Genomic DNA, 16,856 nt, shown 5'->3' on the forward strand with positions numbered 1-16,856 from the left:
GCTGAGAGGTGAAAAGATTCTTTGTTTCATAATATGAGCAAGTTCTAACAATTGTCTGACAGTATTATTTCATCTTTGCTAGCTAATTTTAACTGGCTTATTTCTAAACATTTTGCTATTCAGGGTAGCGAGTAGCTTCTTTGATTGAGAACAGAGTTATTGCCAGTGCTTGTTTTGACCAATCCAGTGTTTGTTTTATTAGATTTTACTGAATGGCAATAAACAACCCATCTTTTTCAAAAGGCACACTACCTTTTCTTCATTGTTTTAACATTCTAAGATTCATAGATTCTAATCTATGTGGATTCTACCCTCCACATAGATTATTGTGAGGGGTAGGCACTGGCCAGCACCTGAGCACCCACATAGCAGCTTGCTCAGTCCTCACTCCCTCAGCAGGACAGGATAAGAATAGGAAAACTGAAAGAAAGGAAGAAATAAAACTTACAGGATACAATTTAATAGATTAAGAAAAGAGGGGAAAAGAGCATGTGACACAAAGATGATCACTCACCTACCCCAGACAGACTGACACAGCCAGTCTCTGATCAGTGGCTGCCTTGGAGGTTGTACCCCACTTCTTCTTCGTCTCCCTTGTGATTTGGTTTGGTTTGGTTTGGTTTGGTTTGGTTTGGTTTGGTTTTTTTTTGCTGAGCATGACATTATATGATATGGAATATCCCTTTGGCCAAATCAAGTCAGCTGTCCCAGCTGTCCACCCTCCCAGCTTCTTTTCCAATCCTCAGCCTCCTCATCTGAGAGTGGGAACAGAAAAATGCTGTGCAAGCCCTGTTTAGCAATAGCCAAAACACGAGTGTGTTAATCAAAAGTGGTCTAGCCACAAATCCAAAACACAGCATCGTATGGGCTGCTATGACAGAAGTTAACTCCTTCCCAGACAGACACAGTACAATTGCATTTGAAAATGTACTATATATAACTGCTTCTGTAATTTTAACTTGTTTATGTAGTACAAATGTTCACTGAATTCTCCATGGGGAAAGTAATACTTAGTAGTACTCTTGTATTAGTAAAGCAATGCTAATTGCTTGACTAATTGACAACTACTTTTAGTCGTCATCTTTATTTGAATGTCTGAAATCACTCTTAATGTTATTACATAGAAATGCCTAGATTTTTATAACTTTTTCTTTGTCCACATTGGGAGAAAACAATGTCTGGAAGTCGGTGAATCATTAACACTTCAATAAAGTGACCTTTGTTAAGGTAAAAACTGTCACTGATTACCTGGGCCTTACACGTCTCTTGCTCCTGTTATCTGCAGAGAACTTTCCTTCAAGAAGGCCTGTCATTTTGGTTCAGGAATTAGTGAAGTCCCCCAAACCTTAAAGGATTCCCAGACTGTGTTGTGGTACCTTTTTCCTGTGAAGCCTTGGAAGTTGATAATTTATTTTATTTTTTCCCCTGTCAGCCATCAGTAGTATTTCAGCAGTTCCAGTGTCTTTCTCATTTGCCTAGTACAGAAGTAAAAACTGTAGACAGAGGAGGACATCTTGGCACAAACTCTGTTGTGAAACATTTCTATTGTGAACATCTGCTATCTGCAGTATGGATTTCCTTCTGGCTTTTGCCGTGTTCTTCCATAATTCTGTAAGCATCTAGGGTTGATGTGTCCCTTGATAAGGTGATGTGAAACTATTGCTTGTTTTAGGGAATGGTGGGACTGCCTGTAGATGATTTATCATTGATTAACTGTTTGCATTGTACACTCTAGGCTCACTAAAAGAAGGGGAAAAAGATGCGTGTCCAGAAAAAGTATCTTTAGAATGTAGCCTACAAATGTCTTCAACGTGTCGACCTTCTCACTCAGTAGTTATGATTGTATAGGCAAAATGAGCTGGAATGACAGCATCTCCCTAAGCTTTATACTCTGCTTAGTAAAATGAAAGTAGTTGCTACAGCATATCATTTTAACTGTAGATTAGAATGTAGGGGACATTCTCCAGGGCCTTGGAGAATGGACAGCTAGGGTATGATTGACAAAGATTATTTATAGTATTAGGTATTGCAAAAGATAGAGATGCAAAGGCTTGTTTGTATTCTTGGCTATGCTACTGTCTTGCTGTATTCATTTGTACAAAGGACTGAATTGCTGGTTTGCCCACTAGCGATGGCCTTGTGGCTTGGTTTGTCCACCTGTATGGAAGTAGGGTCCTACTTCCCTTAGTCACAATTTCAGCTTTATGGGATGAAAAATTAGTAGTGATGATATTACACTTTTGTTTGTTTGTTTGTTTGTTTGTTGTTTATTCATACTTAGGTAAAATTATTCACTCTGCAATGACATTGAAAAAAATCAATTAAAGAGGATAGCAAGCTCGTAATCTATTTTCAGTCAAATACTGAAAATGTTTTCAAATACTAACAATTATCAGTATAATAGTGAAGTAAATAAGAAATGGCGTGTAAAGTCAATAAACTGTAGTGCATAATTGCTGTGTCCTGAATTAATAAAATGAAGAGATAAGTAGATCATCGTGTACTGAGATTTAACATTTTTAAGTGTTTTTTTTTTTTTAATTTAATTAAATTACTGGAATTTCAATTAGCCTTTTTCCTCCCATTATCATTTTGTTTTGTTTAGTTTTTAGCATCTCTCAGAGATTAGTAATTTTATATTCCAGTTTTATTAGTTGATTTCTCTTTTATTGAGATTTAAGTACTTTTGAAGACATCCTTCAGAGCATTTGAGAAGAAATTACTGAGTAGTTTGCTATTATTTCTACCTCAGTTGAAGTAGTTGCTGAGTATAGTTCTGAGCTTCTTGATGAAAATTTGTGAGCACAGTATGATTATATTTATGACAAATATCATACATTATTATATTTCCATTAATGTGCATAAGTGTGCAAAATCTTTGTCATAAAAATGATCAATAAGATTCAATTAAGGTATTTTTGCCCTAAGACTTCCACCTTATCTGTAAAACAACTGAAAATATTTTACAGATCTTCTGACTCTAGATGATGTCTAGTCTCTCTTGTTTTACTGAATAATTTTGATTGTTATCATCTTGATTACAAACTTATGCTCTGTAGTAAATGCCAATAGTACTAGTGGGAGTAGTAAAAGAAAAGTGATTAAAAGTAGACAGTTGTACATCTGAGAGTTCCTAGATCATAAAGCATTACTTACCTTTTAAATCTAAATTTTGTGCCAGAATCTTCAATAAATTATTTCTTGTTCTTGCATTTAAATTGTTGAAAGAAGAAAGATTTTTTCTGTTGATCCTTTGCAATGCACCTAATAAATATGTTGCATATTATACATGAAACTATCCACAGGCACTCAGGTAGCAGGTAGATAAAGGATGGTGTATAAGTGGATCATTTTTAGAGTTTAAAACTGAGTGCTAAAGTAAACCACCCTAATTTATATTGTGATTCATTTTGGAGGAATTGTGTCTATTTTATTTGGTTGAGATTTTTTTTTTTACCTCAATTTTTGTTGAGGCTTTTTTGAAACAAGTGCTTTTAGTGAAGGTTTTGTTTTCTTGTTTGTTTGTTTAGGAAGTCACATAGCATAATCTTATGCAAAGATTAGCTGTCTTTTGTTTTGAGATGGATGCTGTATAATTAACCTGGCATTTTTGCTATTCTTTTTGACAGAACAATGATTTTAAAACACTGAAACAAATTATCATGAAATTGTTCTCAATTGGCAGTAGGAGGTGGTTATTCATCTGAATGGATTGCTTGTTGCTGTATAATTTCTGACAAATCAGATTTAGCCTAGTGTCAACATTTAATTTTTTAGACAAATTTTTGTGTTACACTGCTTATCTGAACCTATTCTTACACACAGATGTGAGAATATCAAATTTTAAAAAAATATTCACTCACCACAGAATTCTTGTATTTTCTTATATGAAAAATCTAGACTATCATTGAACACTGATCTTTATTTATGTGGGTAGTTTGAGTTGTATGGTATAGATGATTTTCCACAAGATTAAAAAATTACTGTTGCTGTAGTTGTATGGGGTGGAACAGATGTCTCTTCTGCTTTATGTTTCTAACAAAGCTATTAAATATGCAATTTAAATAATCTCTGTATTTTTCCCATTTTAGCCCTTCATTCCTTTGAAGGAATTGGAGCAATTTGACTTCGATATACAAAAATTGCTTGAACCACTGGAGGTTGAAATTCAGCAGGGGGTGAATTTGAAAGAGGAGGACTTCAATAAAGATATGGTAATTTGGTTGAAATGGAAGTCTGAGTGAAGTAGGCAGGGAGATGAAAAAGACATGGGTGAAAATGAGAAACTTCCATATTTATATTAAGATCTTGTGATATGACTTGGACAAAATTTTATTGTGTTAATATTATAAATTCAAAGATTCCAAGTTAGTTTATTAGTTACAAGTTTTATTGATAAGTTTACAGTTGAATTTATAAGGAAAACATTTTCCAAATGTTTTTTGAAAACACTAAGCACAGCAGAAATGTTACCTGCAATGCCCTGTACAGGACAGTCTTACAGATCAGGGAATGAATATCAAAATCTCCGTAGCAGTATACAGACCAATCAAACTCAGAATGCTTTATCTAATTGGGCAATATAGTAAAAGAAGTAATTCAATGAAGACAAAGGCTAGGTAATGGTCACTGAAAGAAATGGAACGTGCAGATTAGTTCTTAGCAGATCTGATCATACCATCTATTGTGAATAATATTTGTGTATGTTGCAAGTTTTATTACTTACGATTGCTAGTTGTGAGTAGTAACACCATGTGTGAATATTCCAAAAAAAAATCACAGAAAAAAAAAGATGAGTAAAATGCTGTTGTGCTTTGCTACTGTTGCCACTGTCATGTGTTCTCTCCAGAGTGATTTTCAGAGGAATGACATTTCTTGCATGGCCATTGACAGAAATTCTTCTTTAGGATGAATCATCACTTTATGGATCCTCAGCAAGAACAAATGTGAATTTATTTACAAGCAATATAAAAAATCAGTATTATTTTTCCGTTAAGGGAATTCTTCAAAGATAGTTATTTCATATCAATGCTGAAAGGAAATCTTTCTATATAAAAATTTTTATATATTATATATAAATACATATTTTTACATATAAAGATTTTTATATATTTTGTATACATTACCTTATATATTTTTTTTTTTTTCAGGAAAAACATAAGAAGTTTGAGGTAGTATTCACTGTAGAGATAAATTCTAAGTGAATGGTAGGGTAATGTTCCACTGCTTCAGCATATTTTGTTCTGTTTCTTTACAAGGAATGTTTAGTATAGTTCAAGAGATAACTGTCTCCAAATCTGTGGTATAGACTCAGTTTCTGTGTAAAAAATGCATAGTGCGTATTCAATGACAGAATAGGTGAATTGTGATGATGCTATTGTATGAAATGCTTAGGAATCACATGGTCCTCTAGCATACTGGTAATTTCAGTGACTACTGTCAATTATGTAGAGTATTTTACATGTATCTATTCTTTCTGCTTTAAAGTCAAAAATACTTAAACTCTTTGGTTTGAATGTTTTCATCATGTTATCCTAGATGCTCTGTAAGATCTAATGTCAAACGTGTAGGTGTTCAAATGCTGCTTACTTGTACCTCTCAAGTGCATACATGTATAGAAAATAAGTAAAAGTTATTGGACCTTCAGTGTAGAACTACAAGTAGCTTTTAGATGTTTACTTTATCAGAGGAAGTGCATGTTTATATGTCCAGATCTCCTAGTACTTATGTAATAGTTAGATTAAATGCCCATTTTACCTGTTTTTTGTTGTTGTTTGTTTTTTTTAAATCAGAGTGAAGACGATGAGAGCACAGTGAAAGAATTGCTGCAAAGGGGTGACACACTTCAAAAAAGAATCACAGATGAGAGAAAACGGGAGGAAATAAAGATAAAACAACAGCTGTTGCAGACTAAACATAATGCTCTCAAGGTATAAGAGCTACAATTATAAGCATATGCAACTAAAACTGTTTTTTGTTTCATTTCAACAATGCTCTGTTAAGTTAAATGGATCCTCATTACTATTTAGAGATAAGTCATTTGAAATTATTCAGCTATAAACATATATTTGCCTCTACACTTCTCTTGATGCCTTGGAAAGACATTTTAAATATCTAGTTTAACAAGTGCTGTTTTGTCTTTAGTGTTACAACCCGGGATTGCCAGTTGGACTGCAATGATAATCCTTTTTTTTTTTTTTTTAACGTTATGCATGTTTTGTGTTTCTGCAACAGCAGTCAAGACCTTAGCTACAATCAGACCTCATGAACTTAGATTTTCAGTTTTAGAACATACTTGTTGCAACGAATAAGTTGTTTTAATTCATTAGGGGGAAAAAAAATTTATGTTGTCCTCTTTCAGGTGGAAAAGTAGCTCCAGCCTCTTTAAAATAGTGATAGGGTAGATGGTAATATCAATAGACCTGGCAGCTAAGAGGCTGAAAACCAAAATAATGTATCTAAATTCTGGATTATTTCAAAGCTGGAAGGAGGTATAACCATATGATACTGTACCTAGAAACATCTACAGTTAATCCTATTTGGACAAGCTGGGAGATGTAATTGGGAGTGTCATCCTCCCAGGGAAAAATAAAAGTGAGGAAAGGAAGAATTTTGTAGATGGAAGGTCACCTTTTTCACTTACCTGGAGGCATAGGCTGTGGCTACTGTAGCAGAATTTTACATCTTTCTGGCAGGAATAATTTTTCTTTCTCTTGAAATTTTTCATGTAGTTCTTGTTTCCAGGAGCACGGCATTGTTACACTTATTATCACTTATTTTCAAGCAGCATCTTTTGTTTCCTGTGGATTTCATTTTAATTTTTATGGTTTTGCAGATCTCTGTGAATTCCGTAAAAGAATAGCAGGAATATATATATATATATATATATATATCCACATTTAAAAGAAATGTATTAAGTTTGTCTATATATATCTCCACATTTAAAAGAAATCTATTAAGTTTGTCTTGGACTACATAATTTCTTCTAAGGAGAAACAAGAAAACTTTAGAGATAGTCTGTTGACCAGATCCCTACTGTCTGTTTTTATGGAATAGAGCAATTGACTTTCTTTTGGGTGGCTCATTTAAGGCATTCAGCTTTGTCAAATAAAATTCAAGAATGGTTGTAGCAAATTATTCCAAGTACTTTTTATCTAAAATATGTAAGTAATTTGTTTCAAGTTACTTCTTAATAAGAAGTTATAGTAGTGAAAATATTTTCTGAATTCTTCATGAGAGAAGCTAAACAGTTAAAGCAAATTCAAGTAGAATATATTTAATAATACAAGAAAACAACATTTTTGAATATCCTGTTAGGAGAAGTTTTCACACTTTTATAAAGCTGAGTCATGAACACAAGACGTTTGGTGTGTAAATGGTCTTTACTTTAGAAAAAGGCAACCTGGTATTACATACATTTCTGCATTGAAATGATTTTCTTTTGAATAGCTACAGAATTTGCATGCAGGCTAGAATTTCACAGGAGACCACAAAACAAGAAATCCCACTTATAGCTAGATAACAGGTGGGCTGTGTTTCCATCTGTCCAGTAAGTATTCTGAGAAGTGTATAAGAATATTGATATTTATGTAAGAGTCTTAACTTCTCTAAACATTGGTGACTGTCTCTGGCTTATTCAGCTACCTTTAACAGATAAAAATAATATGTTGAACTGATGAAAATACTCTGTTTTCAAGTACTTACATACTTGATTTAAATATCAACATTTAATTAAAAAATAGTGGCCTAATTTTCATTTTTCCCTTCAGTGTGCACACATGCCAATTCATATTTTATAAGCCTTTAATTGATATTCTAATAATGTCTGCACTGTGAACAGGACTTGAGGTCTCAAAGAAGAAAAAAGGCTTTAGAGATATCTCATCAGTGGTATCAGTACAAGAGACAGGCTGATGACCTAATGACATGGCTGGATGACATTGAGAAAAAGTTAGCCAGTCTACCAGACCACAAAGATGAGCAGAAGCTAAAGGTAATGTTGTTTTGAGATGACAATGAATGGTAGATCTTTTTGAGTGATACTTTCTTAATTTAAAAGATGGAAATACAACAAATATTCCAATAGATGTAGAGAAATATCAGTTCAGTACTTTATTTCTGATATATTATAAAGCAAACAATAACAATTTGTATTCAAATTAACATTTCTTTGTTGTGCTATATCTTGTATTTGTTTGTTATATGGATTGTTATATAAATTATTTGAAACAGTAAATAAATTTTTTATTGATATGGAGTGTGCAATGTATTAAGAAGCATCAAATGTTTTTTAGTAAAAATTGTAATTGATTTTATGTATCTTTGTTCCAGATGAACAAATGACTTACCGATATATGGATGACCTCTATCTCATGTTAGCACATTCATTTTCATCAGAACATATTCACATATCACTGTCAAACTCTATAGATTTATTTACATGTTGTCAAAGGTTTTCCTAGTTTATTTTGCATCGTCTTTCTTTGCTTCATTCTCTGTTGAGTTTCCCACAAAATAAAACAGGAGTTAAGTAATATGTTAAGGATTCAAATAACATATTTGTAAACTGTCCAAACACTGTTTGTCCTGAATATGCTGAGCCTTACTGATTAAAAAAAAATAGTAATAATAAAAAAAAAAAAATCTCCAATTGCCCATCACAATGTAGCAAGAATCAGGAAGTGGAAACTGTTGGCCTTTGCTAACTAGTTTTCAGTGTATACTAGTTGTTAGTTTATCTACAGCCCATCTCCAAGGGGGTTCCTCAATCTCAGTTATTTTTGCTTTGTTTAACTGTGAGATAACAAATAGCTGTACATTTTAATTGCAACAATAAAATTGAAGTGGAATTTCTAACAGAATTTTTTTGCTAATTTTAAGTTGATTTATCTAGTTAGCTAACTGTCCTGGGCCCTGTATTGGTTTTGCTCACTAGGAGATTGATGGAGAATTGGAGAAGAAGAAGGAAGATCTGAATGCGGTGCACAGGCAGGCTGAACGCTTGTCTAAGGATGGGGCTGCAAAAGCAGTGGAGCCAACCCTGATACAGCTCAGCAAGCGCTGGCAAGATTTTGAGAGCAAATTTGCTCAGTTTCGAAGACTCAACTATGCAGAAATTGTGAGTTGTTACTGGCAAACCCATATGTTTGCACCTGCTACTACTAACAGAATCCTACTAACATTGAGAGCTTCAGGGTCAGTGTCAACTCTTCAGATACTAATAAGAAAAACACTATTGTTTGCAACTGGGGGAATCTTTATATTATAATACAATAGTTCTCTGTTTTGGTCTTAAAATTGCCCTTAAGTTAAATTAGCCAGTTACAGAAAACTCAGCAATGAAAAGCTTGTGTTTATTTCTGTTGCCTCATTATTTTTCCATAACATTTTCCAGTTTAAAAAAGTCAGTTTGCCATGCATGTATTTTGTTCAGTAAATGTGTAAATCAGAAATAATGTTATTTTCAAACTACCCATCCCATGCCAATTTTAATTGTTTTTTAATTTATCCATAATACACATTATACCTAGAGATATAGAAGAGATTAGAAAATTTCTTCTTGCACTATGCATACACGGCCTCTTCTTCAAATGCTTGAAAATGAAAAGGAGTGTTTTGCAAGAAACTTTTAAACAGTTTTAGATTGAACAGGATGAAAACATCATTTTCTGAGCCAACTTAATGTCTTCTGATTTTCAAGGGTTTAATTAAATATAAAATACAATTATTCTTACTAGTTTATTTATGCTGCAGTAACTGGATAAATAAAATGGAAATAAGCTGTCACCGTTCCAGGCTTATGATCAAAATAGATACTGGGCAAATTATCCATTTGGAAGGTTGCAAAAGATTGGTTTTGCACTCATATGGCAGGTTTTGCTTGCCATGCGTACTACTGTGCTTATAGTCGTTTGACCTTTTGATTTTATAGGACTTAACAGAAGATTGATAACTGTTTGATATCAAGTAAGTTTTTGCATTATGTGCTCTTCTGTGGTCTTAAAAAAGCTAGTGGAAAAGAGGTGTTTTAACAAAATATAATTTTATTTATCGTTACATAAATAAAATTTATCTCTCGTTGACTGCAGAGGGTCCATATTAAGAGGGCAATGAATATCTAAAACCAGAAAGCGTTATTTCTATTTTATATGTGGTTAGCCATGTTTTAAAAAAGAAAAAGACTTCCAAAAATCAGCAATAATGTATACACCCTTTTTGTCAATACAGCCCTCTGATGTACCGAGTCTATTAACCCGTATTTATTTTGGACTTTTCAACTATTAAGTTATGTAATTTATATATAAAAACAAAAATTGGGATAGCTATGCAGTTAATGGAAACAATCGGAGAAACGTTAACTTCGGTTTGTATGTTATTAAATCTTGTTCCATCTGATTACTCTTTTCAGTTTACTATAGTCTATATTAAAGTTGATGAATGTAATCAGTTGCAAATCATTTTATTGGCATGGAGCTAGAGCAGGCTTCACTTTGTTTTGTAAATAAGTTTGTTTTTTTTTTAAATAATGAATATATTTGGGTTTTTGATAGGAAAGAAATAACAATGTACAGTTTATACAAAACATGTGTTTTTATGTCACCTAACACCTACCATGACAGTGAACAAGTATATCCATTATAAAATTTTACCAGCAAGCCAATAAAAATACATATTAGCATATTTTTCTTCAAAATATGTAAAGTGAATATATCTGCACATGTACTTTTAAATTGGTCAATGGAATACAGTAATTGACATTTTAGTCATGTAACCATTACGTGTATTTTTATTGTTGAAATATATTATTTATATAATATATTTATATCTCATAGTCGTTAAATGTTTAAGTATTCTTAAATATTTCATGCAAGAAGGCTACTTGTTAATATTTATCTGTGGAATGAGGACATTATTCAAAGAAATTTACATGTGTACAGGTGTACAGTAATATACTGTATACTTTTCATTTGTCATGAAAAATACCCATCTCTACTGAACATGTTGGTATTCATATGACATATGTTAGAAGTTTCACAGAAGATACTGAAATTGGTGAGGGGCAGTTTATTTTCACGGCTCAAGTCACAATGATAAGAAGTGCAAGACTTGTTACAGTTTTAATTTTGGCTTTGCTGAATCATTAAAACAAAGTGAATTTCTTGACTTTTTTTTTCTTTCTTTCTTTTTTCAAAGAAAGTACCTACCTCACAGGGATGTTGTGAGGATTAGTTAACTGTTTGTTCAAGATCTGAAAGTACAAAAGAAAAACAAAAACTCAGACTGTTCACTTGAACACATGCGTATGCCAGCAAAAATAACTTTCACAGAGATTTTATTTTTCAACCACCAACTGAATAAAAACATATAATAAAAATATAGAAATGAATTTATTTTTAAAGAGAAAAAAATCTGCATTTTTCATTTGTAATTAATGATGTATACAATAATACGTATTTAATAATTGAAAGCTGTTGTTATAAAGCAATGAGGATTTAGCTGTACTGTGTATCTTTCAATTCATTGTGATTCATTGAATAAACTTAGCAAGATGCTGCCTTTAAATATGTGGCTTGATGACAGAATTGCTCATTTCTTATGTTTGTTGGAGCTAATATAATTCTGATATCAAAGTGTGAAATTAGAATAATCGTGTTCCCCCTGACTTTACTTTTCACCCATTTTTGCTGGGAAGTTCTGTCAAAAGGATACATAACAATATAAGAATTGATTCTCGCTATCATGGTAAATTCTCATAAAATTTTGATTCTTTCACAGATATGTAGTAGTCAAATCCAGCAACAATTTGACAGATATATACATGTGTATATATAGATGTATGATATAGAAGATATATATGATATATATCTCTGTATATAGATACATAAAAAGGAATGTTCTGTGACCAATTTTGTTAATAAGGTATGATGTAGTTGAGAACAAATTTAAAAGATAAAGCAAAACTACATTCCACTACACAAAAAGCTTAACTTTTTTCTTTTTTTTTTTACCTCAAACACCGCATGTTCTTTTTAATGCCAATTTGAGACATAATTTAATTTGGTATAAGTTAATTTGGTCACATGAAAATTTTCAGTGTAGTATGCAATTCTTTAGTTAAAAGAAGGTTTTATTCCAATAACAGATTAAACTTGATAAATAAGCAAAGCTGCTCCAAATTACATTGAATGGGAAAAAGTTACTGGAGTTCATGTTGTTTTAAGAGTTTCTTCTCCCACAGAGTGTTTTTATATGTATGTGGAAAAATAAACTGTGGGCAGAAAATTCAGTTTTTAGTGTGGCAACTTTCAGATTCCTGTGTTAAGAAAAGCTTAATGTTCTACTTCATCTCTGCTAAAAATTAAAATGATGATTAAACCATCAAATCTCAGTGAAATTCATAGAAGCTGAAGATGCTTTTCAAAATCCAAGCCATTAATGTTTAATGCTAGAGCAGTATGCACTTTTGAATAATAAAATTGCATATCTGTTTTACAAAAATAAAAGTAATAACATTGGGGAGGTCCAGGGACATTTATTTCCAGATTATCTTTGCTGAATCTAAAATCATTAAGATTTGGCAGGCACAGTCTTTTAGAAAAGATACCAGTCCCCTTTGAGACAGTCTAAACCTAAATCTTCCAAGAATTATTTATTTATTTATTTATTTTTACAACACTTGTCATTATTCCAGGGTGATAAAAATGACATCTTTTCAGAGAAAAAGTTTGATTCACATAGTTTAATTCAAATCTGGATCAAAATCAGTTATTGATATATGAATTATGCATAAGTAATTACATTTGTTTTAGTTAATGCCTGTGTTATAGATTTTTTTTTCAGTGCTTTCATTTCAGCAGTCTATGAGCATGCTTATGTCATCAATCAGTTTAGACTTGTTTTTATTGCAATGACTGAGATTACTCTGCATGGATACTGAAGGCCTTTATCTTTAAAAAATAAATATTTTGTGAGATGAACACAGGTGCAGAACCTACAGTATAAATTCTTATTTTATATGTCCTATTACCATATTTTATCAAGTTATCCAAAATTATTTCTGCTTTCATGTACTTTTATTTTTTCTGTCTTTGGGGAACTATGTGTGCTGTTAGTAGTAAGGCAGAGTATTTTTAGGACAGGAGGAATATTATTCTTGCAACTTAGTAACAACTGTCAAAATTATATAAATATTTTTGTATTTGCCAGTGAAAAAATAGGCTTACGTCATTTCAGTAATTTCATTGGTGACAAAAAAAAAATCTATCGGAATTTATGTTCATTTTACTTCTGAAATATTTGGGCCTGGATTTTGGCTATCCTGGAAAAAATAATAGAGTTGATCAAATAAAAACATCAAGAGAGAGTCTTTTTCGTACCAATTAGACTATGTGGTCCACAAGAATGTGAATAAAGAAAATAACTATCCAAAATATTTATTTATGTCTACAAGGTAAGTGGTTTAGACTGAACAGTTAAATGCAATTACCTGCTAAATGAACAAAATACCAGTATTGTTAGTACTTACTATGAAACAGATATTGTAAATTTCATTTTCCAAATAAAATATTTTTCTGTTAAAGATTCTATAAAGCACTCAGAAATTCTAACTACTTGTCTCCTAATTGGGTGATCATTTCAGGTGTGAGAGTATGTAATCAATTTCTGGAACCAGGTTAAGGGCTGATCAAGTTTACGTCTGAAATGCAAGAGTTTGAACTAAATTGAAGTTTCACTCTTTTAAGGGCATCTTCCAGTTTTCAGTTAGTATTTCCCTGTGGAGCTCCATTTTCTTCACCTAATGAAATCTAAGTTTGTTTTTACTGTTAACGCATGTTTACCTATATAAATATTTTCTAAAATATAAATCCAACATTAACTGAAATAAATCTGTCACAGTTAGATAAACACAAAACTTGGTGTCCTAATTATGTGTCTTCATCCAAATAATGTGAATTCTTTGATGCTCATATGCTGTTATCATTTTAGGTCATTCAACTGTCACAACCTGCAGCATTAGAATGAAATGGGTATTTTCTCTTACCATTACTTAAGTATTTCTTTCAGTAAATGAACTAGTAATGGGTGCCAAAAAGAAGGGACAATCTAATTTGTCTTTACTGGCATGAGGAGTTGGGGAGAGGATGAAATGAAGAGTATTAGAAAAGCAAAACAGGAAAATACCTACTGTAAAAAAAGACAAGAACTCTATCGTGGTGGATTAGAATACAGTTTCTGTTTCATGTTTGTGCATTGGAGGTCTCAAGGACAGGACAGAGGTGATCCTGTGACACCATTGCACCTCTCTGACATTTCCAGTAGCAGCTGTTTAAACAAACAGCTTTACACAGTGCAGCTAAACACTGGCCTTTTTTGACTGTGGGATGAGAGGAGTGAGGATGAATGAGAATCTTTGGGAAGAGAATCACAGCTGTTTACACGAGTTTTATAGCATCCATCAACATGGAAGTTTGTAAACATTACTATTAGAAAATTCATTTAAAATAATTTAATTCTATTTCAAATACTTCTAGTTTTATGTCTAATTTAGGATTCTGGCAAGAAAGCTAGAGGAAGTACACTGAATATAGGTATTGGATGTAGCTGAAGAGGAGCTAGTTTTAAAGGTTCATTTTGAAATGCACTTTGCCTTCTCTGTGTCTGAGATGAATGCTTACAGTGTCATGGTAATGTAAGTGAAGGTCACCTATACCCTTCTTCTGTAAGAAGTGGAACAATCTGCTACAGTATTTTGAGTTTTCTCCTGAAGTGATTTTTTCTTCTCTCTTATTTGTTTATTAATGCTGTATAATATTCACTATCTTCACTGCAAATCTACAGTATTTTAATAGAGTGAAGTTAAAAAAAAAAAAAACACTTTCTTGTTGATGACAGAACTTTACAGAAAAGGTTTTTCTCTGTTTTCATTATCTTATAATCTTCAATGAAGTGATCTGAATTACATTCCATAATTTGAAAGAGAAACTCAACACCTTTAACTCATCACATGGCAAAAGTCTTGCCACAACTTGTCTAAGGTTGCCTTAGGATCCTGTCTTTAAATTATATGAAGTGGTTATTAGAATATAGTTTTAACCATGTCACAGTCTTTTCTTATTGTTCTCTGTATTGTAGAGATGGAAACAAGACTAGCAGCCTTTGGTTATGGAATCATGTGACAACGTAGTTGTCTCTCCTTTCATTTTTCTTTGGCCAAAATAGCATTATCCTTGTATAATATTTCCTTCCGTATAATTACTTAGCTATTGGAAAAACAAACCAGTTAATTGCCATCTTATTTTCACTGGTATATCATAATTTATTAGCATAATAAATTACATGGTGAGGAATTTGCTGTCAAAATGACTTTGTTGTACTATTGAATTAAATAATAAGGGGAAAGACCTGCTGCAGAGTGATCTGGCCCTAAGTGACAGTATCTTTTTAAGAGATGATGTTCATTTCCTGTCAACAATTAAGGATGTCAATGTCACTTACTCTTTTTTTTTCTTTTTTAATGGATGTATCTGAGTATATTCATACAGGTGCATGTCAAAGTAAATTTCTATATGTGCAGTATGATTTTTTAATATCTATGTAAGTATATTTAATTAGTGCTGGATTGACAGCAATTTCATGCATGTTATTTTAAAAAATCAATCTAAATGAAAAACTTATTATTCTGCATGATCTCAACTCTACAAATTTAGATTACCTTTTCTGTAAAGAAATAAATAAGGAAAATAATTAGGTAATGCTTTTTAACATATCTGGAAGGTGGCACTGTTTAAGGCTTAGGATGTCACTTTTTGAAGCTGTTAGCACTATAGCTGTTACACCATAGTGGTACTTTAATGGTATTTTTAGATTATTTTCTAAATTATCTCAACAAACAACTGACATGTAGTTATCATAAATATCTTCAAAATTAGTATCACAAAGCAACAGTGAATTTAAAAATGGATTCATCAATTTGGACATCAAATGGGCTACATTCTAACATATCTGTGCTTTATTTAATATATATTGGTTCCTCAGTGGTCAGTCCTCAGAGTTACAGATAAAATTCAAAACAGCCCTAAAGTTTCATGCTGTGTTGTGAACATGGCACCTCTGCAGTCTTAATAAGTCAGACACTAAGTTAATGTTGACCAAAATTTTATCCTAGGAAGGCTGCCCACCAGCATAACATGTAGGAACTTGTTCTGTCACAATCTGTATTGTTTCTTCTCTATAGCTTACTACTGTCCTAGAAAAACAGTTTTGAAATTCAGTTTTGATGAAAAATATTTTGAAATTCCTTCCATTCTTAAGGTTAGTTCCTGCTGCGTGGGAGAATTTGAGTGTATATTGCTGGTTTAATAACCCACAGACACTGTCACAATTGCATGTCATGGTTACAAGGATATAGAGGACTGTGTAGAAGAACTCAGTTTTCTAAAGTGTCAATTAAATACTTCCTTAAGTATTCCTCAAAAAGTATGACATTTCCTTGATAATGTATGTATTTTTGCAACTGTGAAAAGTATTACAATTTGAATGGCAGAAATGGCTAACAGCTCTATGGATTTATTTATTCTATAGTTGGAGTATAAAAACTTTAAAATACATTTTGTCTGCTGAAGGTTTACATATATAATCGCTTCCAAACATCTTTTCCAGGTAAAACCATACAAGATACTAAATACATATTTTTAATACCTGTTTTAAAGCCAGTCTAGGATGTAGGTGTTGTAGTGTTCTGATTTTTTGTTTTCATTCCAAGATGTAACATGAGTACCTAAGCATTTACTCATTTGCTGATTTCTATTATTAAGATATTAAGATACTGATTTCTTCTGTGGACAGACGTATGCATG

At 32.2% G+C, this 16,856-nt stretch overlaps 1 protein-coding gene across 24 annotated transcripts in view; it reads left to right on the forward strand.

Moving 5' to 3' along the window:
- DMD (dystrophin) overlaps positions 1-16,856 on the forward strand; it is a 1,241,706-nt gene that overhangs the window by 582,698 nt on the left and 642,152 nt on the right. For all 24 annotated transcript variants that reach the window (XM_083850706.1, XM_083850697.1, XM_083850709.1 and 21 more), the window contains 4 exons: positions 4,092-4,214; positions 5,793-5,930; positions 7,841-7,993; positions 8,936-9,118. In XM_083850706.1, the coding sequence (XP_083706832.1) occupies positions 4,092-4,214; positions 5,793-5,930; positions 7,841-7,993; positions 8,936-9,118 (597 nt within the window). The remainder of the gene's footprint in view (positions 1-4,091; positions 4,215-5,792; positions 5,931-7,840; positions 7,994-8,935; positions 9,119-16,856) is intronic.

This window comes from Anser anser (assembly GCF_964211835.1).
Source record: "Anser anser genome assembly, chromosome: 1".
NCBI lineage: Eukaryota > Metazoa > Chordata > Aves > Anseriformes > Anatidae > Anser > Anser anser.